This window comes from Ambystoma mexicanum, chromosome 13 (genome assembly GCF_040938575.1).
Source record: "Ambystoma mexicanum isolate Mex_15411 chromosome 13, UKY_AmexF1_1, whole genome shotgun sequence".
NCBI classification, from domain to species: domain Eukaryota; kingdom Metazoa; phylum Chordata; class Amphibia; order Caudata; family Ambystomatidae; genus Ambystoma; species Ambystoma mexicanum.
In genome coordinates, this window is record NC_090938.1 from 49,444,224 (window position 1) to 49,469,175 (window position 24,952).

The 24,952-nt window shown below is 45.7% G+C and overlaps 1 protein-coding gene across 1 annotated transcript in view; it reads right to left on the reverse strand.

Moving 5' to 3' along the window:
- SLC26A9 (solute carrier family 26 member 9) overlaps window positions 1–24,952 on the reverse strand; it is a 501,176-nt gene that overhangs the window by 61,790 nt on the left and 414,434 nt on the right. The window contains exons 17-18 of the mRNA XM_069633170.1: window positions 13,632–13,686; window positions 12,689–12,834 (exon numbers count right to left, since the gene is read on the reverse strand). Coding sequence (XP_069489271.1) covers window positions 12,689–12,834; window positions 13,632–13,686 — 201 coding nt within the window. The remainder of the gene's footprint in view (window positions 1–12,688; window positions 12,835–13,631; window positions 13,687–24,952) is intronic.

Sequence of the window (24,952 nt, forward strand, 5' to 3'; positions counted from 1 at the left end):
TGTCATCCGCATAGGCTAGAACTGCACAGTGAGCTGGGCCAATCTTAGGTGGACAGTTATGGACTTCAGATAAGGCTTTTGGAATGTCATGAACAAAGAGATTATACAATGTTGGTGCTGTCACACAGCCTTGCTTGACGCCTCGTAATTGGCCGATCTTATTGGTCCTGTTACCCTTTGCATCTAATTTTAGAGAGACTGTGGTATCCCAATGTAGCTGTTTGAGGTAATATAATATTCCCTTCGGGCATCCTAGATTTTCTAATTTGGTCCACAGCAAGTCTCTCGGCACTAGATCAAAGGCAGCCTTAAAATCAATTAATAATATGTATAATGGAGGACTACCGGGAGATCTGGCCTTATTCCGGAGTATATCCATTGTAATAAGGTTGTGCACCGTAGAGTATCCACTCCTGAAACCACATTGGAATTGGTCCAAGATCTTTTCTCTGTCCATCCACATATGGAGCTCTTGAAGTAAATATGTCGAAAATAATTTGCCAGTGGAATCCAACATAGATAATAATCGATAGTTTAAGGGGTCAGTACGACTTCCCCTCTTATATATGGGGTCCAAGGTTGCAGTTCGCCAGGAGTCCGGTATAAGGCCGTTTTTCAAAGTTTTTTCAAACAGTATTTTCAGGACCTCTGCCCAATATTCAGGGTTGCTTTTTAATATAACATTCGCTAGGCCATTGGGCCCGGGCGCTCTCGATGATTTGAGTTTTTTAATCATGATTATCAATGAATCGATCGACACCTTGAAAGGAGGGGCAGGGCTGTTCCAGACTGTCGGCACCATAGACAGATCAGATAACTGGTTATTGCGACTTCTCAAAAATTCCTCCCAGTGGCCCTTGTCAATAGGATTGTTAAGACTACTATTCGTTTTGCCTCTGGCCTGTCTCAATAGACTCCATATGGAGCGGGAATTTCTTGTGCATAATATTTGAACTGTCTTTTGCCATTTAGCTAATTTGGACGCATAGCGTTTTTGTCTAAGCTAAGATCTAAAGGCGTTCTTGTGTTTCTTACTGGAAATCAGGTAACTATCCCAGGTGGTAGAGTTTTTCTGTAGCATCTTAAGTTCTGCTCTTAAGATTCTTTTAGCGTCTCTGATTTCAACATCAAATGTATTAGTTATTTTAGCATCAGGAGCAATTATGTTAATATTCACAGCTGCATGCTTGTGTGAGAAGGAAGTTATCCACTTTTCAATATCGTTGCCGGACATTCTGAGAAGAGCAGCATGGCCAATATCTGGCATTTTATTCATAGGTTCTACAGCTTTTGTGATATTTTTGTCTGACCAGCGAATATTTGAAGAGGTGTGGTTCGTTCTCAAATCGCCAATCGATCGAGGGCAAATATGTTGAAGAACAAAATTAAATGTTAACAATAGGGAGGAATGGTCGCTCCAATCGTTGTCACTGACCTTCATATCCGCAGTCAGATTAGCCATTGATGGACTTACAAAGATATAATCTAGAGTACTGCGGGCTCTGGTATTTCTCCAAGTAGTTTGACCTGGATAGTCACTGGGAGTTCTACCATTCAAGATTTCAAAATCCCAAGCATTAAAAAAATTGAACCACAGAAGTCCCTCCGCATTCGCCTCCTTATGCCACATCGTGCCTGTATTCTTCAGCAATGGGTTATTGGTCTTACTCATTGGACCCACAATATGACAGTTGAAGTCACCTACAATTGTTACTAGATTGTGGTCAGAATCTACCATCCAATCAATCAGTAACGAATGGCAAGCATCCTGAATGAGGTCTCTGTGTGGAGATTCAGGTGGATTGTAGAGATTAATCACTAACATCTTCTCCATTTTATCTTTACCAGTGAGTTCAATCTCAACTGCTAGTACAAATTCGTCAAAGTTCGAGTGGATCCTCAAAGATTTTAGTGGGTGTATGATTCCAGTTATAAGGCCCCCATACGGTCTTCCCTTGGGACCCTTTTTGGCTAATTCCTGATGAATTGAATAGCCATTGAGAAGTGCCTGAGTGGTGATCCACGTCTCCTGTAGACAAATACATGTTTTCACCACTAGCAGAGAAGAGGAGCCCACTGCCGATAATAAGTGGCTAAATCCCCGACAATTCCATGTGATTAAACTTTGATCTCATTGGGATAAGGAAAGCGACGACAGGGATTCGGCAAGCCATTAAAGCACATTTTGCACATCTGCTAGTTGTACTGCGTTGCCTTTAGGTAATTTTGGTGCTATAATTTCAACCGCTTTGGTGCTTGGTATATGTATTGCCCATTGTGGATCGATTATATTTGGATCAGCATCTACTTCAATATCCACTTCCCACAAGCTTGCTTTATAGCTGCGAATCAGATTGGAAGTCGCTAAAAATTTACAGTGTAGTGCCGAGGTATTAGAGTTCTTTGCTTTCAAGGGCTCCACATATTCGAAGTCTTCTGATCTCAGCACCCTAAGCTGTGGTATAGAATACAGTCTAGTCAACAGCGCCGATCTAGAGAGCCAATCATGATCGCTGTTTTGGTACAGGTTTTTAATAATACATATCCTTCCACCTTGATATGGTATATTATTGCCTTTGTCGTTGTTTTGAAGTTCCCCTAATGGAACAGATACTATATCTGTTCGAGCTGGATTGGTTGGTACGGCATTTGTAGTGTCAACTGCGGGGTTGTCCTTCAGCTCATCAAGACATGTTGAATGATCTGAATCTCTCTCATCTGCTTGAGGTACAATAATACTCTTATTAGACACAATCTCCTCAACTGTATTGTTGATAGAGCTCTTCTCAAGAATAAGCCAACTAGTCAGTTTATTCTCCCTGCTAGCAGTGCCTTTATTCTCTCGAGGTACCTTGCGTTTGGGTTTTTTCTTGTCTTGTTTAGGGGTGCTGCCTTTGGTAGGAGTAGATATTTCTTCTTCCTGCTCCACTGTGTCCGGTGGTCTTAAGGTTGCCATTTGGCGCTTTTTCCTCGCAAGGGCTCTTTTCACCAGTCGTCGCTGTTTACGTGAGTAGAAGACGTCCACATTCGTTGTGGTGTTAGAATCGATGTCTTCGATCTCCGGGCAGTCTGGCGGGATGGTCTTCTCTTCCTTGTGAGGCAGATCACTGTTACCGTTATTTGCTGATGGTAGGGTAAGGATGACTTCCAATATCCTCGCACACATCTTTAAAAGGATGTTCAGAGCAAATTGCAGAGATGCAACTGAAGATTGCAAGTCACCCAAGGTTATCTGACTTTCTCCTTGATCCCTACCGCAATCAGGTTCTGAAGATTCCAAATGTACATCCAAATTTGGAGAAGCAGATAGACTGTTGTATGTTTCCCGCTGTGTGTGAGTAGGCAGGCGTTGGTAGCTATCATTCTGGATAGCCGAATTGCTTCCTGGGTAAGGAGTCATAGATCGCTGCATAGATAAACACAAGTCCAATAACGAATTGTTATCTATTACACTTTCACCAAGTGCCTCCATAGAGGTATTCATACCAGAGCCCCCCGTAGATTTATCCATCAGGAGTGTTGGTGTTGTAATATTAGCGGTATCAGGGAGCGAGAAAAAATCAGTGATTGCTCCTTTCTCCACAGGTGCTTCTTTGGATCCTTTACTTCTGTTTGCTTTTATTGTCGGGGTTCTGCTCTTCTGATTACGTAGATTATATCTCGTCACAGAGCATTTCCTAACTGATAGCATGTTAAGTCTTGAAATGCTTCTTTAATAATCTCTGAAAACTCAGTGTCGCTTGTATAGAGACACTGTTTAGAGCAGTGTATTAGCAGTTCCCTGGGCTAAGTATGCCTATAAGCTCGGTTGCAAGCAACCGATCACAGTCTATAGGCTATAGACTTGTCCAAATGGAGTTCAAGTAGTCACAGGGAGCTGATTGTATATAAAGTGTGAAGGCCGGATCCAAGGGTGACCTACAGTCTCCTACTGAGGTCGGCGTATGGCACTAAGGCCTCCAGACCCAGAGCAAAGTGCAAGTTAGGTCCTTCCAAAATAGGACCTAGCAAGGGCCAAGTCAAACGGCCCGGAAACGAAAAGAAAAAAAGTAGCCGGGTTTTCTTAAAATGGATCTTACCAAGTGCCCAGCCCTCGCGTGGGCGCTTCTGCTGGTAGGCAGGTTTCACAGCTCCGGGCCGCCCTCCGCTTTCCTCCCCTTCCCTGCAAGTCCGTGGGCCACCCGCGTAGCCCTCTGCAGCCACTGCTCAAGGCGCAGGACCGCCGTAATCCCAGGCCGCGATCTCGCGTGTAACAGCCGAGTGCCCACAGCCGCTTGCCCACCGCGACCCCAGTCCCTGGGCTACGGCCGCTGATGTAGGCTACGGTCGCTGCTGTAGGCGTTCAGTATACGGGGGTAGCAAGGGGTCGTGAGCTTCGGCAAAGCTGTTCTCTCCCGTAGCCTTTGCGGTTAGAGTAACGGACCCGTTGCCGTATCGATACGCGTCAAGCCGCACCACGTTCCAGCGCTCGCTCGCGTAACGGAGCACAGAGCACAGAACTGGCCGCTTCCGACGCAAGCAGATAGAGCTCTCTTAGTATATCGAATATCAGCACACTCCACATAGCACCACAGGAGTCTGACCATCAGACCTCATGTTCTGCAGAACCGTAAGAACACGACTACCTGAAGGCAACAAGCAAGAGCCCACAGTACCTCTAGAACTGTCAGGGTCCCATGGAGCATTGTCAGGTTCACTTATTACAGTCCACACTTTAAAGGCTCATTTAGGTTTCCACATTGCAGTACATTACTTAAACATTTTAACTGGAAGTGTAGGAGTTATGATCTGTAGTACCTTTTAGCTAGTGTTTGGGAATGGGTCTAGTTTCTGATGTTCACTGATTGGGTTATGGAATTCTTCCTTAATGTGGCCTTCAGGAAGCCTTTGTTTCCCCAGGGCAAGATGGAGGCTTGGCTCTGCAGCAGTGATTGGCTGAGCCTGGTGGTGAGGTAGCTTGGAATTCTTCAAGGAGTTCTAAACTGCCTTTCCTTCTGGTTTCCCAAGGGACAGGTTGCAGTTACTTTAGTTCTGTAAATAAGTTAATTAACTTCCCTAAAAATACAATTTTCTAGAGGAAAAGTCAGTGGAAGATCTACAGGAAGATCTACAGTGATCCTGCAATAAGCTACTGAGATGCAAGGGCAACTAAAAGTAGGAGAAAAGACAGATGAAGCAAGCTAAGCCTACAGTTAAAATAATTTGAGTAATTGTAAAGTAAACATACATTTTAAAGTTTATAAGAAAAGGTTTTAAGAAATGGCTACAGTCAGCTGGCGTTTGTGTGCGCGTGTGTGATGGAGTTTCGTCTGAGTTGCAGTTCGCAAAGTAATGAATTAACCACGCACGCGGTCGCATGACGGGACATTAACTATAGAACTAACCGAAGTAATAAATAACAATTTGTAAGCTTCCGTTTACATTTTTGTCGTCGTTTCATTTCCTACGCGAACCTCGTTGGTCAATGTAAGAGAAAAGGACCTACTAACGTAACATACGTGCCGTGCGCGTCGTGCCGTGTCGTTACTGAGGAAAACTAAAACTTCAAATCTGAAGTCATTAGCAGGTTCTGAGTTGCGGAGAGTCAACGTGAAGCAAAGATAGATCGATAAGGTTACGGCACTGAGAAAATGATTAAAGGAGAAATGCTTTCACTAGCATGATCTCGCTGATCCATATCGGCGCTGAGGGAGCCGTGTCAGCAGGTTAGTTTCTGTATCTACGCTTGCAAGGAAACAAGCGTGTGGAACTATCATTTTCAAAAGGAGTCGTTGCAGAGCTTAAGTCAAGCATGCAGCTGTGACTTCTCTTAATAATTAGGAGAGGGAATCTACATGAGGCAGAAAGCATTCAAGACATACAAGTCAAGTCATAGTACTGAAGGAAGAACCTCAAAACTTTTGAATTCACATGAAAGCAAAGACTAAAGCCTTTTCAGTATTCAGCAGCAACAAAATATTAAGAGCCTATCAGCTAAAGAGCATAGGCAACAGGTATAGAGGGAAGTGGGTGGCAAATCAATTTTAATTCTTTGGAATTTAAGGCAGAGCAGATAGTAACCATTTGTCATTATCTTTTAGATCTTCACAGACACAGAGTCATCCAGTTCAGTCCAAGAGGGCGTCAGAGATTGCCAGAGAAGATCTGCGTTTTTTTTTCTCCACTTCCCCTTTCACCTTGGGTTTGCCAGCTTGGTAAGTTATTTCAGTACTGAGACTGTTGGGCAGGCCGACTTAGGGGGTCTGGTGGGCCAGCATCAATCCTGCAGGAAGATTCACAATGGACTTGACCAGAACAACAGGCCAGGACTTGAGACCAAGAAGAGAAAAGAAAAATGAAAGATGAAAGACAGAGCAGACTCCTGTCGAGGAGCAAAAGAGTACGACATAGAACTGGAATACCACGTGCTAGTGCAACAGTCGAATGTAAGAAAAGAAGATCCCATGTTTGCACCTGAGCGTTTGGTTGCAACCAGCAAAAAGGGCACCATGATAACGGCCAGCGGGGACCAGTAGCAGTCCATAACGCAAAACTCCTCCCACTTCAAGCAAGTCACAGGTCCACTTCCCACTGCCCGGGAACCTTTGTGGCAGCGGTCAAAATCACTTTCTCTCGGATGACTCATAGCTGCGGGACGGCGAGCTGTCAGAGGAAGAAGCCAGCAGTGGAGAGGCAGAGGAACTACTGCACCTCAACACGCACAACTGTCCGATGCGACCTCAGTGATGTTGCATCAAGCCTCAGACACTGATCGAAGAAATGGGGTAAACCACGAGATGAACTGGTATGTTAAAAAGGAGATGTCATGTTGTGAATCCGGGCTACGCGCCCTCCCACATCGGTGTGTGGAAAGGCCCATATTTGGGCCGGCACAAAGAAAGTTACGTTGGGCTAGGCAGAGAACGGCAGTTATCGCCATGACGGTATGTAATAAAGAGGCAAGTTTTCACCAGCCGTCGTGTGCTCGTATTATTTGAATATTGTGGGCCTCCTTACTCGAGTGGTCCATGGAGCAGGCGAAGTACAATCTGACAGTGCCCAGCTCTCTTTTTGCCCCGCATCCCATTCGCCACTAAACAGCGGGGATTCTTCCCCACTTTGTACAGGTATATTGGGCCTCTGTCTGCACCATTCCTCTTGTTAACCAACACAACACTCCTTGTGACTCATGTACATCTCTGCATTGTGCATCTCTGCATTGTGCGGCGCACCCCCATGGTACTGTCTTTTGTGGTGTTTGTTGCCTCGCAGTGCCACTCCCAGTTGGGTCCTTATAGCGTTAAGCCTGCATTCTGGGGCTTCACTGCCAGTAATGGCCCAGAGCGCTTGCAGATGCCCTTGCTATGCTTGGCCTACCAGCCTCAGTCTGGTATGTCCTGTCCTATGCTCCCCCTACCGAGCCCACTTTCTCTGCTACCCTACTTGTAATCCTGTGGTTGAGTTCCCTATGTACAGCGCTTCAATTCCTCCCATCCAGGTTTGCGCATTATAAATCTCATTAGTACCCTGATCAGGTAACCAGCCAATCAGGTGGCTAGGAACGCAGGTCCAAAAGGGCGATGTCTGCCTGCGTTCCATGCTGTCTGACAGCCGGTTCCCCCTGCCAGCATCTCCCCCCCACCCTCCGTCCCCGTTTATTTAATTTATTTTCCTCCCCACCCACCCCTTCACTTACCTAATTTCAGCTGCAGCGAGTGCCGCCGTCGCAGTCGCTCCTTCCTTCTGGGTCCCGAAGGCCGCCAAGGAAAGGGAAGAGGGGCTCGTACAGAGTCCCGTCTTCCCTTTCCATGGTGGTCATCTTAGAATAGTATTTACCTCCCACGATCAGGACACTGCGAAGTCTCCCGTACGCAGAAGGAACATACTTTTAATTAGCCCCATCCCAGATCTTGGGACAGGTGCTAATAGCATTAACCCGCCGTTCCAAGGGCTGCTGGAACGGGGGTAATGTCCTGTTGCCCTCGATAAAGGCCCTTGCTTCGCTCTGGCTCATAACTTGGGCTGCCAGGCTGTTACCCCTGTTTCAGCCCTTGGAACGGGGGGGGGGGGGGTAAACGCCACATTCATTCATACATACATACATTCCATGTTCTCAAGCTCTAATTTTGGTAAAGGGAGGCACGGGGAATTGATGAAGAATATTGGGATGGAAGCAACAGCAATCCTTGTAATAGCAATGAAGGTCCTCTTCTGACCTATTGTTTACAGTCCAGTGTCACAATTTCAGGATGGCGGGCACTACCAGCTACTATAGGTCTATGCCAAGCAAGCGTTTCTAACAAGGGCTGTCACACCATTACCAATGGCTCAGCCAATTGTCCTGGTAATTATCAACATTAGTTCCCCGGCATAAAGTCATGGGGTGCTAATGATGAAGGAGAGTATTCGTTTTGAAGAACTACTTTGCTTTGTGCAACAAAAACAGGTTACTCAGGATCAGCTCATCACTAATTAACAAAATGGCCACCACCGCAAACAAAAAGCAAGCACATGCAAAACAGGAAGAGCTCCTTTCTTTCTCAATAATGGAAACATTGTGGAAAAAGAGTGGCACAGAGGAGATGAAGGGAAAAAATGTATCTGCCTGCTGGTGGATATATTTTGCTTAAAGTATAGGCGAGCGTGTAGTGAACAGGAGGTGCAGGTTGGAGTAGCTGACATACAACTCAGGAAGCAGGTTTGTGTCAGAAGAAGCAGCCTGCTTTCTAGGATTTCTAAGTGCAAACAGGCACCAGGCAAGTGCTAATGTTCATGTAAATATGTCCACTATGAGTGTAAAGACACCTCTGTAAAAGCTTTCAATAAAACAAAACAATTTGCATACCAGTTAAAGTAATATTCTCAGGTCTACCTGTGTATGTTTGGCTTAGGTAAACAGTATCAATCAAGAGCTAGCAGAAGATTCACACTTTTTAATTAAATATTAACTTTTCATTCATGACAAAAATATTTCAAAATACAGCCCTTACAACAAACCTTTGGATTGTTACTGTGTCAAAATATCTATTTTATATATATGAAGCACATATTTGAATAAACACTTCCTAAATCCAGAAGCATTATTAATCTACTCATCTCCCCGTCTGATTAAAAGGTAGATTCTAAGGGGCTGGGTTTTCTATGTATCTAGAAAGGAGGGAACCACAGCCCCACTCAATCACCACCCCTTGAAGGCCAGGTTACAAACTAAACCGTTATAACACTCTAAACAAGTGCAATGAGTTTCGGCATTCAAATTTCACTGCCTTCTCCATAAGCAATAGTGGTTCAGATCTAAAGACACTACTATTGAATCCCATTATTTATGGTAGTCATATCAATGGCAAGAACTCTGCTACTCAACTCCCTTATAATACTGGAAAGGAGTCATTTTTGTTTCTATCTACCCGTGCACCGGACTGCCTATTATTTGGATTGATCCAAGGGTATTTGGATTAATTAGAGATCAATAAAGGATCACAAATAGTCTGTTTCGGTACATAAAGTAATTATTGGGTATTTATTAAATGGAAAATCAGTCATAACCAACACGTCTTTTGACCACTAGAGGTCCTCCTCAGGGCTGTTACAGTCATATCAAGCGATAACATTATTGAAATGGAACACATCAATAAACAATGACACAAATCCCATCAAGATATAGAGACCCAGAATGGCAAAACCCCAAATTGTACCCAATGGATACTGCAACAATGAGGTTGATTGACTGTTGTTATAGTGACTTACTTATGCGCCTTTTAATTTATTCACCTTGGTGTTGAGACTGTTGTTTTTAACTTTTCTATGGGGTATTTGATTGGATTGAGTATATAAACAGCAGTGCGAAGATGGTTTGGCCTGTTATGATGTTGATTTATTCTCACTATTGCATCTAGCACTTTTGAGTTGTTTCAACTTGGTGTCCAGACTGGTGTTTTTAAACCTTTCTTTAATGGGACATTTTCTGGTTGGATTGTACACTGACCATGTTTCAGATTTACATGTTTGCATGCCACTAGGGAGTTCTATATTGCATTTAATGTTTGGAGGCGTATCTATTTAGAGACTAATCCATTTGTTTTCCTTGTTTCTGTTTTTCATTGTTCAATATTTTTTATATTTTCTTAAATTTCTGTTTGTAAACATATCTTGTTTGCTTTTAATTACTTTACTAACTTTGTCCATTGTTGTTTGGCAATGTTATTGGGATTTATATTTCAATATATTTTGCTGTTCATTGTTGCGTCTGCAACGGGTACGTACAATCTGGGGTTATGTCATTCTGGGTCTGTATATCTTGGTGGGATTTGTGTCATCCTTTATGGATGTGTTCATGGATTCCATTTCAATAATGTTATCACTTGATATGACTGTAACAGCCCCGATGAGGACCTTTAGTGATCGAAACACGTGTTGGTTATGCCCAAAGTTCCATTGAATAAATACTCAATAATGACTTTATGGACCGAAATGGACTATTTGTGATCCTTTATTGATCTCTAATTAATCCAAATACCCATTGGATCAATCCAAATAATAGGGAGTCTGGAGCGTGGGTAGAGACACAAATCACTACTTTCCAATCTTAGGTGACGTTGAGCTAGAGTCATGTCACCACCAGTCTCTGTCCCTGCAGCCTAGTTACCTTTATTGACTGGCGAGTTAGCTCGAACCTGGGAGCGGTCTTTCTACGTTCTATTCCCTTATAATACTGTACACATGCTATGTGAAGAAGGTAACTTTTACTTGTAAGAATTATGAGCTTTTAGATCGGTTTACCCCCTTTATCTATTTTTCCTAGAGTTCTATGTAAAAGAGGTGTTGGAGTTGATGCCATTGTTAGGACAATTATAAATCAAGTGATTAAATAATACTGTTTGAGATCTTAACCATTATTGTGCCTGAAGAAGACAGTGAATGTTGAATGTCGAAACACACTGTACTTGTGTAGAGTGCTATACCAGTTCAGATGGTAACCTTGTACTGAAAGGACAGCGAATGAGTGGTGCTACAAGTACCTCCATTCCAGGATCTCAGAGTGAAGAGTCTGAATGCTCAACACCCAGATTTTTTTATACAATAAAATGTACACTGTTTGCTATATGGGTTCTATTTTGAGAGATTTTTGTATAAAAGTAAAGTTGATATTTAATTTAAAAATGTGTATTTTGTGGTTGTTCTCTATTGATTCGATCTGCATAAATGTGCATGAATTTTTTGAACTTGTCACGGTAATTCTTGTTGGTGTTTTTCAAACCAGTGATTTGTGAAGGTGTGTATAGGAACCATTAAATGCACTGTACTTTCAGAAATCTTATGTGCTTTTATTATGGCGTCCCGCTGTGCAAAGCACTTCTTGGCCCAAACTAAACAAGCATTGGAAAGACCAACAATGTTGGCTTTTGTGTAGGCATGGGATAGGCATTTGCCAGTATAACAACAGTACCTGGCAAATGCCAATTTAACACCTATAAACAAGCCACAATTGTTGGCTTTGCCAATGCTTGTTTTTAACAGGACTTCAGGGAAGGACACACATACTGCTTTTAAATTAAGTGGCTGAAGGTCAACTTGTCAAGGCATTAGAGGCAGAGCTGGTTTACAGATGCAATGATGTCATTAACTCTCAGAACACTGCTTTGAAATAAAACTGGCAGGCACTTGGAGCACATAATTTGATATTACTGCTTGACAAACCTAGCTTAAAGAGATCCCAGGTGAATGTGTTTTTCGGCAGGGAGGGAAAGGTTGGAATAGCAAAAGGGATTAGCATGGCAATGGGCAGTCAGTGGGTTGGAATAACCAAACAACACCTACCCGCTGTGTGTCCCGCCTCACATTGCATCTCTCCCTAACTGTACTCCAATCAAATAGTTTTGGCTTACATGAATTGATTGCCCAAACTAAAAATGTTTTCATCCTGTGTCAACTCTAATAAGTGCACTTTTTACAACCATTATAGCACAGGGTGTTGTATTTGGGGCCGGTGGGGGGAGGAGTGGCATTCTGACCGGAGAGGTAGAGAGGCTTTGAGCCTGTTCAGGAATCTTTTGGCCTCCCTCTATGAACCACATGGTGATGCTGAGCCTCAGAACCGAGATGGGAAGAGCCATCAGGTCAATGGGGGAAGGGTGCGATCTCCGATTTTTGGAGGAGGGTTTTGAGGATTATAAAGGAGTGGGTTCCAGAATAAAGCTTGTGACTATATGACTTCCGCAATCCAAACTAAAAGCCCTCCTCCTTTCTGAAGAACCTGTTTGCTAGAACTCTATGTTAGTCCATCACCCTGCTTCCATCTCTCCCTAGCAGACGGACAACCCTACAACACTTTTCTGTCAGCCCCTTCCTTAATTCAGCACTTCCTCCACCATTCCGTTCCTATGTCATTCTGTCCTGTCCACGTACCTGGTTTATGTGTCCCCCTTTCTCTGCAACATCTGGTCTTTAAGTCACATTCAATCGCCCCATTGGCAGGGACCCATGTCCCCCACTCTGTTATCAATGATACATTTTGTAAGCGTTTTTAAGCTAAAAGTGCATTGCTTTCCTGTGATTTGTATGAATAAATAAAGGATCCCTCACTATTGACTTGGGCTGATGGGAGTTGTAGGCCAAATCATCTGCGAGCCACAACTTGGAGTTCCCTACATGGCGTCTGATCCGTTTGGCCCCTATGTTATCAAAAGCACTGCTCCTTGACGTATTTTACCTTGTCCGACATGGATCCTTGCGACACACTTCTGACATTTTCCATCGCATAGAGCACGGCGTCATGGATGGTGATGAACAGGTGATTACGATTCAGACCTCCCTCAGCAAAGACTCCCCCGGTCTCGATGTCATGGTAGACCTGAGCTGGAAAAGGTGGGGTGGGTGAGAGTGGGGAGACAGAAATCAAATATTCCTGTTAACTCGGAAATACTTTGAGGAAGCCCTGGGTATGTGCTATGCTAATGCTTGGGCCAGGGGAGGCAGATCGATGTCGTTTTGTGATGGAGTCATATGTGGCAGTTGACACCTAGTATGGTCTTGGGTTATACTACTTCATTCCCCTACGCCTGAATTCCTCAGCTGTACCCGAACACTGCTTTGCCCGCTGCTGGCACTTCTAGTTTCTCACACATCGCTACTGATGCCAGGGTACATTTTGTATTCCTTATCAGTACTCACATCGTAAAGATAGAGTATCATTTCTCCCTCAAGATATACTGTGGGGACTTTGATGACTGAACACTTTGGAGGTGTCCCTCATTATTGGGATGTGCTTGCTCACGGATGCCACACTTTGGTGATGAGGCTCTTCAGTAATGGTGGGTTAGGACCCCAGTGTGCGGTGAGTGAGGAGAGAGTGCCGTCAAAAGGCTTGAGTAGTCACTTATTTATTTTTACATTTATAAGGTGCGCAAAAGCCCTCTGGCATCGAGGCGCTGTTACAACCAGTTACATACAAAGGAGCGTCAGGTAGGACTGTAGGGCTGAGTTGGAGGGTCTTAGTTAAATAGCTTCTCGTGGTCTCTTCCAATGGCATCGCTCAATGACAGCACACCTTCTCTGTGTCTATTCTCATAGAACATAGACTTTGTGCAATAATTGTGCACCCTGTAAGTGCATACATGAGCATGAACACGCGCGCTTTACGGAGAATAACTTACCTTGCACATTAGCGAGGTAAAAATTAACACCAATCTTCTGATAACTGGAACCGAGCTGTATGGAGAAAGACAAAACCAATTTAGTGCACACAAAAAGGCTGCACGGCACACATGGAAAGGCAATGTGGCATGCATGTGTTCTGGACTGCTCTCTGAATCATACAGCACTCTTATTGCTTTGCACGGGGCACACATGGAAAGGCAATGTGGCATGCATGTGTTCTAGACTGCTCTCTGAATCATACAGCACTCTTATTGCTTTGCACAGGGCACATGTAATGGCAATGTGGCATGAATGTGTTCTAAACTTCGCTCTAAATCATACAGCACTCTTATTGCTTTGCACAGGGCACATGGAAAGGCAATGCTGCATGAATGTATTCTGGACTACTCTCGGAATCATACAGCACTCATTGCTTTGCACAGGGCAAATAGAAAGCAATGTGACATGAATGTGTTCTGGACTGCTCTCTGAATCATACAGCACTCGTATTGCTTTGCACATGGCAAACGGAAAGGCAGTGTGGCATGAATGTGTTCTGGACTACTCTCAGAATCATACAGCATTCTTATTGCTCTGCACGGGGCACATGGAGGCATGAATGTGTTCTGGACTGCTCTCTGAATCATACAGCACTCTTACTGCTTTGCACAGGGCACATGGAAAGGCAATGTGACGAGAATGTGTTCTGGATTGGTCTCAGAATCATACAGCACTCTTATTGCTTTGCACGGGGCACACGGAAACGCAATGTGGCACAGCTGTTTTCTGGACTGCTCTCTGAACTATACAGCACTCTTATTGATTTGCACAGGGCACATGTAATGGCAATGTGGCATGAATGTATTCTAAACTGCACTCTAAATCATACAGCACTCTTACTGCTTTGCACGGGGCACACAGAAAGCCAATGTGGCATGAATGTGTTCTGGACTGGTCTCAATCATACAGCACTCATTGTTTTGCAGAGGGCACATGGAACGGCAATGTGGCATGAATGTGTTCTGGACTGCTCTCTGAATCATACAGCACTCTTACTGCTTTGCATGGGGCACACATGGAAAGGCAATGTGGCATGCATGTGTTCTAGACTGCTCTCTGAATCATAAGGCACTCTTATTGCTTTGCACAGGGCACATGTAATGGCAATGTGGCATGAATGTATTCTAAACTGCACTCTAAATCATACAGCACTCTTACTGCTTTGCACGGGGCACACAGAAAGCCAATGTGGCATGAATGTGTTCTGGACTGGTCTCAATCATACAGCACTCATTGTTTTGCACAGGGCACATGGAACGGCAATGTGGCATGAATGTGTTCTGGACTGCTCTCTGAATCATACAGTACTCTTACTGCTTTGCATGGGACACAGAGAATGGCAATGTGGCATGAATGTGTTCTAGACTGCTCTCGGAATCATACAGCACTCATTGCTTTGCACAGGGCACACGGAAAGGCAATGTGGCATGAATATGTTCTGGACTGCTCTCTGAATCATACAGCACTCTTATTGCTTTGCACGGGGCACACGGAAAGCCAATGTGGCATGAATGTGTTCTGGACTGCTCTCGGAATCATACAGAACTCATTGCTTTGCACAGGGCACACGGAAAGGCAATGTGGTATGAATGTGTTCTGGACTGCTCTCGGAATCATACAGAACTCATTGCTTTGCACAGGGCACACGGAAAGGCAATGTGGTATGAATGTGTTCTGGACTGCTCTCTGAATCATACAGCACTCATTGCTTTGCATGGGGCACATGGAAAGGCAATGTGGCATGAATGTGTTCTGGACTGCTCTCTGAATCATACAGCACTCTTATTGCTTTGCACGGGGCACACGGAAAGCCAATGTGGCATGAATGTGTTCTGGACTGCTCTCTGAATCATACAGCACTTTATTGCTTTGCACAGGGTACACGGAAAGGCAATGTGGCATGAATGTGTTCTGGACTGCTCTCGGAATCATACAGAACTCATTGCTTTGCACAGGGCACACGGAAAGGCAATGTGGTATGAATGTGTCCTGGACTGCTTTCTGAATCATACAGCACTCTTATTGCTTTGCACAGGGTACACGGAAAGGCAATGTGGCATGAATGTGTTCTGGACTGCTCTCGGAATCATACAGAACTCATTGCTTTGCACAGGGCACACGGAAAGGCAATGTGGTATGAATGTGTCGTGGACTGCTCTCTGAATCATACAGCACTCTTATTGCTTTGCACGGGGCACACGGAAAGGCAAAGTGGCATGCATGTGTTCTAGGCTGCTCTCGGAATCATACAACACTAATTGCTTTGCATGGGGCACATGGAAAGGCAATGTGGCATGAATATGTTCTGGACTGCTCTCTGAATCATACAGCACTCATTGCTTTGCGCAGGGCAGATGAAACGGCAATGTGGCATGAATGTGTTCTGGACTGCTCTCGGAATCATACAACACTCATTGCTTTGCACAGGGCACACGGAAAGGCAATGTGGCATGAATGTGTTCTGGACTGCTCTCGGAATCATACAGCACTCTTATTGCTTTGCACGGGGCACATGGAAAGGCAATGTGGCATGAATATGTTCGGGACTGCTCTCTGAATCATACAGCACTCATTGCTTTGCGCAGGGCACATGGAGGCATGCATGTGTTCTGGACTGCTCTCGGAATCATACAGCACTCTTATTGCTTTGCACTGGGCACATGGAAAGGCAAAGTGGCATGAATGTGTTCTGGACTACTCTCGGAATCATACAGCACTCATTGCTTTGCGCAGGGCACATGGAGGCATGAATGTGTTCTGGACTGCTCTCGGAATCATACAGCACTCTTACTGCTTTGCATGGGACACACAGAATGGCAATGTGGCATGCATGTGTTCTAGACTGCTCTCGGAATTATACAGCACTCTCACTTTCAATAATGAATGCATAATTAAATTTCCTTATTCTATATGTAAAACTACTATATCCATAGCCCTGCAGTGCTGCACCACAACACTAAGCAACTCTCCCTTCATCTTCCCATCTTCCCACCTTCCCACCGCAGGCACCAAGCAACAAGAAAAGAAAGAAACAACATACAAACGCAGGCCTGGCTTGAGAAAAGCACCACACTCAGACCCACCAAGCTTCCCCTCGCCAAACATCCCACCGCAGTATTGCCCTCCGCAGAAACCCCATTTTTGGAGGGCAGATCTGGTAAGCACGCAGGCACTGAATCTTACCAGCTCACGGGTACTTCGACCTGCAGGCATGAAGGATCCTGCTTTCGCACCATGCCTCTCTCTCTCTTTCCTTCCCCCTTCCCGCATACAGAACGAGTGCCAAGAGGACCCCAAAATGGCAGAACCTCTTTTATACTGGACCCGATTACCACAGTAGATAGTACGATGCAATGTGCATGGACACACTCAACTGTGCACTTCTCCGCATCAACCCACCTAAGCCTCAAAGCACCAGCAGCCTAGGTAGTTCTTGTGTATGAGACTGTCTAACAACAGTGTAAAGCGCTATATAACTCACCCAACATATAACATTTGTTCATAAGAAAATGTATTTCGTTGCAATTAGTGCTTCACGTGTGTGCATCTATAGAAACCCATGATTGAAATGTATCACTGTCGGAGGCAGGAAATCAGAAAGTGCATTAAATTCTATTTATTTTGCAAGATCATTCTTATATTGTGTTGCTGTTTGGAATAAAATAATTTCTTTAAATCAAAGTTAGAAGTTCAACCTAATATCGAAGTCAAGACATAGAATATGCTAAATCTTTCAGCCTATTGAAATCAAAATCAGTTTGGAGATAGCTAGTCTTAATGAACGTCCCCCTTTTCCCCCTTACCATGAGTTGAATCGCCAGGAATTTCCTATATCTCCATCCAAGTTTAACCCGTACACTAACAAATGACTCCCTTCACATATTCAAATAAGGCATCGGTGGCAACACCCCACACATACAAAAGCGTAACTCCACGTGCTGCCCAGCATACTCCCCAAATGTCACGGACAAGCAGCCGCGCACTGTCTTCTCTACGGTCACTTAGCCCGAAGAGAAGGACTCTGTTGCAGAATGCCGAGAGCAGTGCTATTCAAAGGTTTTCATACTGAGCCCCTCTTGAGGAGTAAATCTATTGTTTCTGGCTCACCCCAAACTAAGGATATCCGAGGGGCCCAGGCTCTTTAAAAAGGAATTGTCGTGACTGCTTTCAATAGAAATTTAAGCAGTAGAACATCGCTTATATTTTATGTTAAAAACAGCCATCTTAATCTCTTTTTAAAGAGTCACCCCACCCCCCGCCATCCTTCGGGCCCCCTAGGAGGGCCAGTCCCCCAGTTTCATCCTATGATGCTGAGAACACTGTCATTCTCAAGAAGAAGTAGGAAGGGTCTTCTTCAAGCAGAGGCGAGGTAGCCAGTGCAGGCTTGAGCCAAATGCCTGGCTCTGGCTCAACTCGAGAGCCCATGTGAAAGTCAAGTCCAACTCCAGCCAAGCAAAGCATCACCCTCATTTAAAACCGGGTGAATTGAAGTGGCAGCGCCACGGGGTGACATTTAAAAGAACTGCATGCAATCATTCACTCATCCCGCAACCATCAAACAAACCGTACCTGCCTATTCATAATGTACAACAAGCAGAGGGGTTTTTCATGGTTATGATATGAACCTTTCTACAAATAATAAAGCATAATAAAGAAACTGGAGAGGCAGGAGGCCAGTTACGCCTAGTTGGCCAACTCTACTTGTGTTTGGTTCTTGGGCCAAACCAGACTCCTTGGCTCGGCTCTGGCTCCCACAACTCTACTTCCCAAAACATACCATCACATGAACCACTCTACACAGTCATTGTTTACATTTTAACTGATTCGTACATGTCTCTCTGGGAAGCTTTCAATGTCTGTGGAACCATTTTAGGACTGACTCTCTGGATCTCCTATAGGGAGTAGATCTTCAAGAAGGCATCCCTCGGAAGGGCCGCCTTAGGTAATTGCTGCATGTAGGGCAGGTGATCCATTTGTAATAAGGAACACTTACAGTGCTTTCTGCCTTTGAGGTATAAACTCTGTAAACAGATTAGTGTCCAGAAATGTCACAATCAAAGCTTTTGCTGACCATAGGCTATGAAGGCCCAGTATACATGTTATAATCCCAGCCTTAGTAGAGAAACTGATTAGGTCCCTACTGTCGAAGAGCTGCCCAATGGCCCTCATTTCTGTTCGAGAATCCTTCCATTTCGGAATACTTTCCTTGCCCATCCATCTACTCGTTTATCGTTCTTATCAGGAGGGATGAACAAGTTACTTCTTACCTTGTAACGTTCTTTCGATGGGATGTTCCTCCGACGTATTCCTTATCTTAGGTATCTCTTTCCAGCTTTGCTGGCCTCGGAAATTTTTTCTCTCTAGAGGGCGCTGCGCGTCGACGTCCGCCGAGTTGATGTCCCTCGACAGCCGCCGTATCGACGTCGACGTCATCCTGCTTATAAAGGCCGCGCGCAGCGTCCGTTGCTCAGTTCCGTTTTGTAGCCCACAATAATTATTTCTGGACTAGACTAATCACCCTGAAGGAGCGTAAGCTGCAACAACAGGGGAAGTAGTACTGCGGGGATGGATGGGAGGGTCGATAAGGAATACGTCGGAGGAACATCCCACCGAAAGAACGTTACAAGGTAAGTAGTAACTTGTTCTTCGAAGGGATTGTGTCCTCCGACGTATTCCTTATCTTAGATAGGCTCCCATAGCAGTATTCTGTTATTGGAGGTGGGAGTACTGACTTCATGCTTCCTCTTATTGATGAATAGAGTGCAATACTGCCCTTCCAAACCTAGTCTCCTGACTGGAGGAGGAATCCAAGTTGTAAAACCGTGCAAAGGTATTGGCGGACGACGATGTGGCAGCCGCACATATGTCTCTAACCGGCACTCCTCTTTTGAGGGCCGATGAAGCTGCAATACCTTTGGTCGAATGAGCCGTAAGATTTTGAGGGGGCTCTTTTCCTGCCAGTTTATAACATTCCAAAATGGCTAAAATGATCCATCTGGAAATGGTCTGCTTAGTTATCGGTAACCCCATCTTGTGACCTGCGTAGCCTACAAACAGCTGGTCTGCTTGTCTTATCCTAGCCAGTCTACTAATGTAAAAACTTAAAGCCCTTCTTGGGTCCAGCCTGTGTAACCTCTCTTCCTCTTTCCCCGGATGGGGAGGAGGATAGAAAGATGGAAGGGTAATCTTCTGTGTAATATGAAATTCAGAAACCACCTTTGGGAGGAAATTAGGCTTCTCTTGCAGAACAACTTTGTCTTTGTGAAAGATTGTATGAGGGGGTTTACAAGAAAGAGCTTGTAACTCGCTCACCCTTCTAGCAGATTTAAGTGCTACTAATAAAACAGTCTTAAGGGTAAGAAATCTTAACGAACAAGAGTGGAGTGGTTCAAAAGGTGTGCCCATCAGGAAAATTAGGACTAAATTTAAATCCCATAGGGGAACCTGAAATGGTCTTGGGGGATAAACGTTAGTTAACCCCTTTAGAAACTGTATAACCAAGGGTAACTTGAAATAGGATGGTTCTTCCGCAGTGCGCTTAAAGATGGATAGCGCTGCGAGATAGCCCTTGATGGTGCCAACTTGAAGGCCTGAATTTGCTAAATAAAGTAGGAAGGACAAAACCATTGGTGTACCACATGAAAAGGGATCGATATTCTTTTCCCTACACCAGCTGCAAAATCTGTTCCAACGGCAGCGGTATAAAGATTTTGTTGCTGGCCTTCTTGCCGAAAGCAACACCTCCATAACGTCATCAGGGAGGTCCCAATCCTTGTACCTCAGCCTTTCAGAAGCCAAGCGTGAAGGTTGAGGGTTTTGATGTCTGGATGGAGAACCTGACCTTCCTTCTGTGAGAGCAGATTCTCTCTGAGTGGAAGTCTAATTGGAGGGCAGATGGACAGGAGCGGAAACTCCCAGTCCACTATGAACGCGTCTCCCAGAGCTCCTCTCGGGGGAAATTCCCTTGAACAGAACAGATCGCACTTCCTGTGGACACTGGTGGCGAACAGATCCACCTGAGGGGTTCCCCAAAGGGCGAAGATCTCTTGAAGGACTTCCTGAGCTAGTTACCACTCGCGGGAGACTGTGCTCTGCCTGCTCAGAGCGTCCGCTGTCAAGTTCTTCTCTCCGGCTAGGTGAACTGCCGATAGAGAGATTCCTTCTTGGATTGCCCAAAACCAGAGCTGCATCGCCTCTCTGCACAGAGGTAGTGATCTTATGCCTCCTCTTTTGTTGAGGTAATGCATGGCCACTGTGTTGTCCGTCATTATCAGGACATTCTTTCCTTGTACAGATGGCAGAAAAGCCTTCAGCGCAAGTCTGGTGGCCCTCAGCTCTAACAGGTTGATATGTAGTCTGGACTCCGATGGAGACCAACGACCACTGATGGTCAAGTCCTTGACGTGGGCTCCCCACCCCATGAGTGAGGCATCCATGACTACTGTTATCTGCCGCCAGGGTTGCCAAAACTGCTCTCCTTTCAGAATGTTCTCCTGACAGGCCCACCACTGAAGGTCTCGAGCCACCCTGTCGGGAACCTGAAGAAGATCTGTCATTCTCCCTGAGAATTGTGACCACTGAGTTCTCAGTGCCCACTGGAGGGATCTCATTCTCAGGCGAGCCTCTGGCACTAGGAAAATGCACGATGCCATGAGGCCTAGCAACCTCAAAAAGTCGAAGGCTGGGAGACGTTGGGCATTTTGAAACTTGGTGACCATCTGTAGAATATCTTGAGCCCTCACCTCTGGTGGTGAGGCTTTTCCCAGGGAAGTGTTCAGGATCGCTCCGATGAACTGGAGTCTCTGCGATGGTATCATTTGTGACTTCTTTAAATTGAGGGAGAAGCCCAGTCTGTGAAGGGAGTGGCAAACATGATCTAGCTGGATCTGAGCTTGTTCCGAAGATACAGCTCTGATCAACCAATCGTCCAGGTAGGGGTAGCCGTGAATCCCTTCCCTCCTTAGACTTGCAGCCACTACCGACATTAACTTGGTGAAGACCCTCGGGGCGGAGGTCAGCCCAAATGGCAGCACTCGAAATTGATAATGAGAGTTGCCAATTGCGAACCTCAGGTATTTCCTGTGTTTGAGATGGATTGGCACATGGAAATAAGCGTCCTGAAGGTCCAGAGATACCAACCAGTCCTGGAACTGAAGGGCCTGAAGGATCTGAGAAAGAGTTACCATCTTGAATTTGTCTTTCCTGAGGAATTTGTTCAATTCTCGCAAGTCCAAGATGGGTCTCAGTCCTCCGTCTTTCTTTGGAATGAGAAAGTAAGGGGAGTACCAGCCCTTGTTCCTCTCCGCTACAGGTACCGGTTCTATGGCACCTTTCTCTAGCAGGTATAAAATTTCCTGCAAGAGGAGCGGATCTGGAGCTTTTTGAGAGCTGATCCCCGGTGGATGACTCTGAGGTATGCGTAGGAGAGGCAGGCAGTAACCTTGTGCAACTGTCTCCAATGCCCAAGCATCTGACGTGATAGCCTGCCATTCCGCCAGATGTTGAGTTAACCTGCCTCCTACAGGTGTCTTGTGAGGGAAGTCCTCAGAGTGGTTTTGGGGCGGCTGATGCAGATGCTGATGGTAAAGAGGCACCTGCTGTTGCTGCGGCTTTTGAATATCTACCCCGTCCACCTCGGGTAGTTCTTCTTTGTCCCCTTTGAGCCGGTCGTCCTCTACCTCTTCCGAATGCGGAGTAGAAGCGAAAGGACTTGCCTCTCGCAGAGGTTCCTGTGGGACGAAAAGGTGTCTGACGGATTGCAGCGCCTAGGGATTTTGCTGCTGCCTTTGATGTTTGCAGTTTTTCTAAACTGTCATCCGCCTTTTTCCCAAACAAAGAAGAGCCATCAAATGGCATATTCAAGAGCCTGGCTTGCACATCTGGGGCAAAACCAGACTTTCTCAACCAAGCAAATCTCCTGGTTGTTGTACTTAACGCCATTGCTCTGCTGATACTGTCAGCCGAATCAATGCCCGTCTGGAGGGATTCGCACATAGCGTCTTTACCGTCCTTTATGATATTTAGGAACGCCTCCCTTTCTTCTCCCTCCGGGATGCAGTCAGCCGCTGTAGAAGCACCCTCCCAAAGTGTATGTCTAAATCTAGCAAGGGTGCAAGTAGCATTAATAGATTTTAACGCCATGCTACATGCCGAAAAGACTTTCTTAGCCATAGCATCGTATTTTTTATCGTCCCTGTCCTGTGGGACGGTAGGGTAAGCAGTCTTGATGTCAGTAGAAGATGCTGCCTGTACCACCAGACTTTCTGGGGATGGGTGTTTGGACAAAAACTCTGGGTCTGCAGAAGATACCCTGTATTTAGTAGACAGTTTTTTATTTACTGCCGGGATGACATCTGGGGTTTCCCAGTTCGTCATGATTTTTCTTTGAAGAGCTTTATGAAAAGGTACTACAGGATCCTGCTGTGGACCTTTATCAAGAATATCCGTGAGGTCATCCTGTTGGAAAGCCTGTGAAGGTGTTGACCACCCCATAAATTCTGTGATCCTGGCCATTAAGGCTCTATAAGGGGTTTCAGCATGCTCCCCCGGGTCTGGCCTAGCGAACTCCACCTCTGGGGAAGTGTCTAAACCACTTGCCTCATGTAAGGATTCATGGAGTTCCTTTCATCTGCGTTCCTCTGAGGATAACTCCTCTTGAACTGGGGTTGCAGATCCCTGCAACTCAAATGTCTCTTCTTGGTCAGATATTTCTGCCTCTTCCATAATTGAGGACATTGTTCTCGATTGGTCTGAACTCACAAAGGGTGTGAAACCCATCTCCAAGGCAGAGGGTGCCAAACTTGTTGTAATCGGCCTCAAAAACGTCGATGTCGTCGACGCCGACGTCGAAGGCTTCGAACGTGGCGTCGAAAACAAAGGTGGTGGCCTTGAGGTCCTCGATAGAATTGGAATTCTGCTCGAGGATGTCGACAATCTCGACGACATCGTCATCGAAGACCTGGGAATAGCCACTGGGTGCGCCGCAACCGTGACTTTCCTTGGCGTCGACGCCGGTGTCAAGGATGGCGTCGAGTCGACAGACCCGTGTGTCGAAGGTCCCTTCGACAACGGCGTCGAAGACACCGACCTCGGCGTCGACGGAACCTTCGTCGACGGCATCGACAGAACCTTCGAAGAAGGATTCGAGGTCTTTGCTTTACTCGAGGGTTCGTGACGCGCTCGAGAAGCTTCCTTCGCCGGGTACTGCGACTCGCGGCGTTTTAGACCTTCGGGTCTTCCGACCAGAGCATCGCTCTCGGCAGTCTTCGAGGGGGTCGAGGCCGCTTTCTCGAAGACGCTCATCATATTTTTTTGGAATTCCTCCCATTCAGCCCGGGAACTATGTTTCGTGGGGCAAGGGATTCTCTTGGGTGAAACAGAGGAAGAGGAGGACGAAGAAGGGGATCTTCGGCGTCTCCTTTTCGAGTGCTTCGATCTCGAGGAGTGATGGGACCCGCTTCGAGACCTGGAGCGCGAATGGTGACGAGGAGACGAATGTCTCGACTTCGTCGAGGAAGAAGAAGCTTTAGAAGTCTTACCTTTTTCCAGCTTCCCCATACGCTCCTTCAGGGCCTTAGTTGTCATGGACATACAGTCCTCGCACTCCGAACAATGGTGTTCAGCTCCCAAACACCACAGACAGACCCTGTGAGGGTCAGTCAGCGACATCTTTTTTCCACAGTCTCAGCATTTTTTAAAGCCGGACCGAGGAGTCGTCGGTTCAGACGAGGAAGCCATCGAGTATGGATCGAATATCTCAAGGAAATTGGAATAAATCTCTATGAAACTGAGCAACGATATTCCGAGGCACTGAGTAAGCGCGGAAAAACAGAACTGAGCAACGGACGCTGCGCGTGGCCTTTATAGGCAGGAGGACGTCGACGTTGATACAGCGGCTGTCAAGGGACATCGACTCGGCGGACGTCGACGTGCACCGCCCTCTAGAGAGAAAAAATTTCCGAGGCCAGCAAAGTTGGAACTGGAAAGAGATATCTAAGATAAGGAATACGTCGGAGGACACAATCCCTTCGAAGGTAGGGTATGCCGCTTGTTTAGATGTCGCAGTAGCTGCCTGCACCACCGGACTCTCTGTAGTGGGGTGTTTCGACAGGTAGCAAGGGTCACTACTGGAAGGGCAGTACTTCTTGGTCAAGTTCTTATTTACAGCCAGATTGGTCTCCGGTGTCTCCCAAATCTTTGCCACCCTTTTCTGCAAGGCAATGTGGAATGGTAGAATGGGATCCAACTGTGGACCCTTGTCTAAGATGCCAGTAAGGTC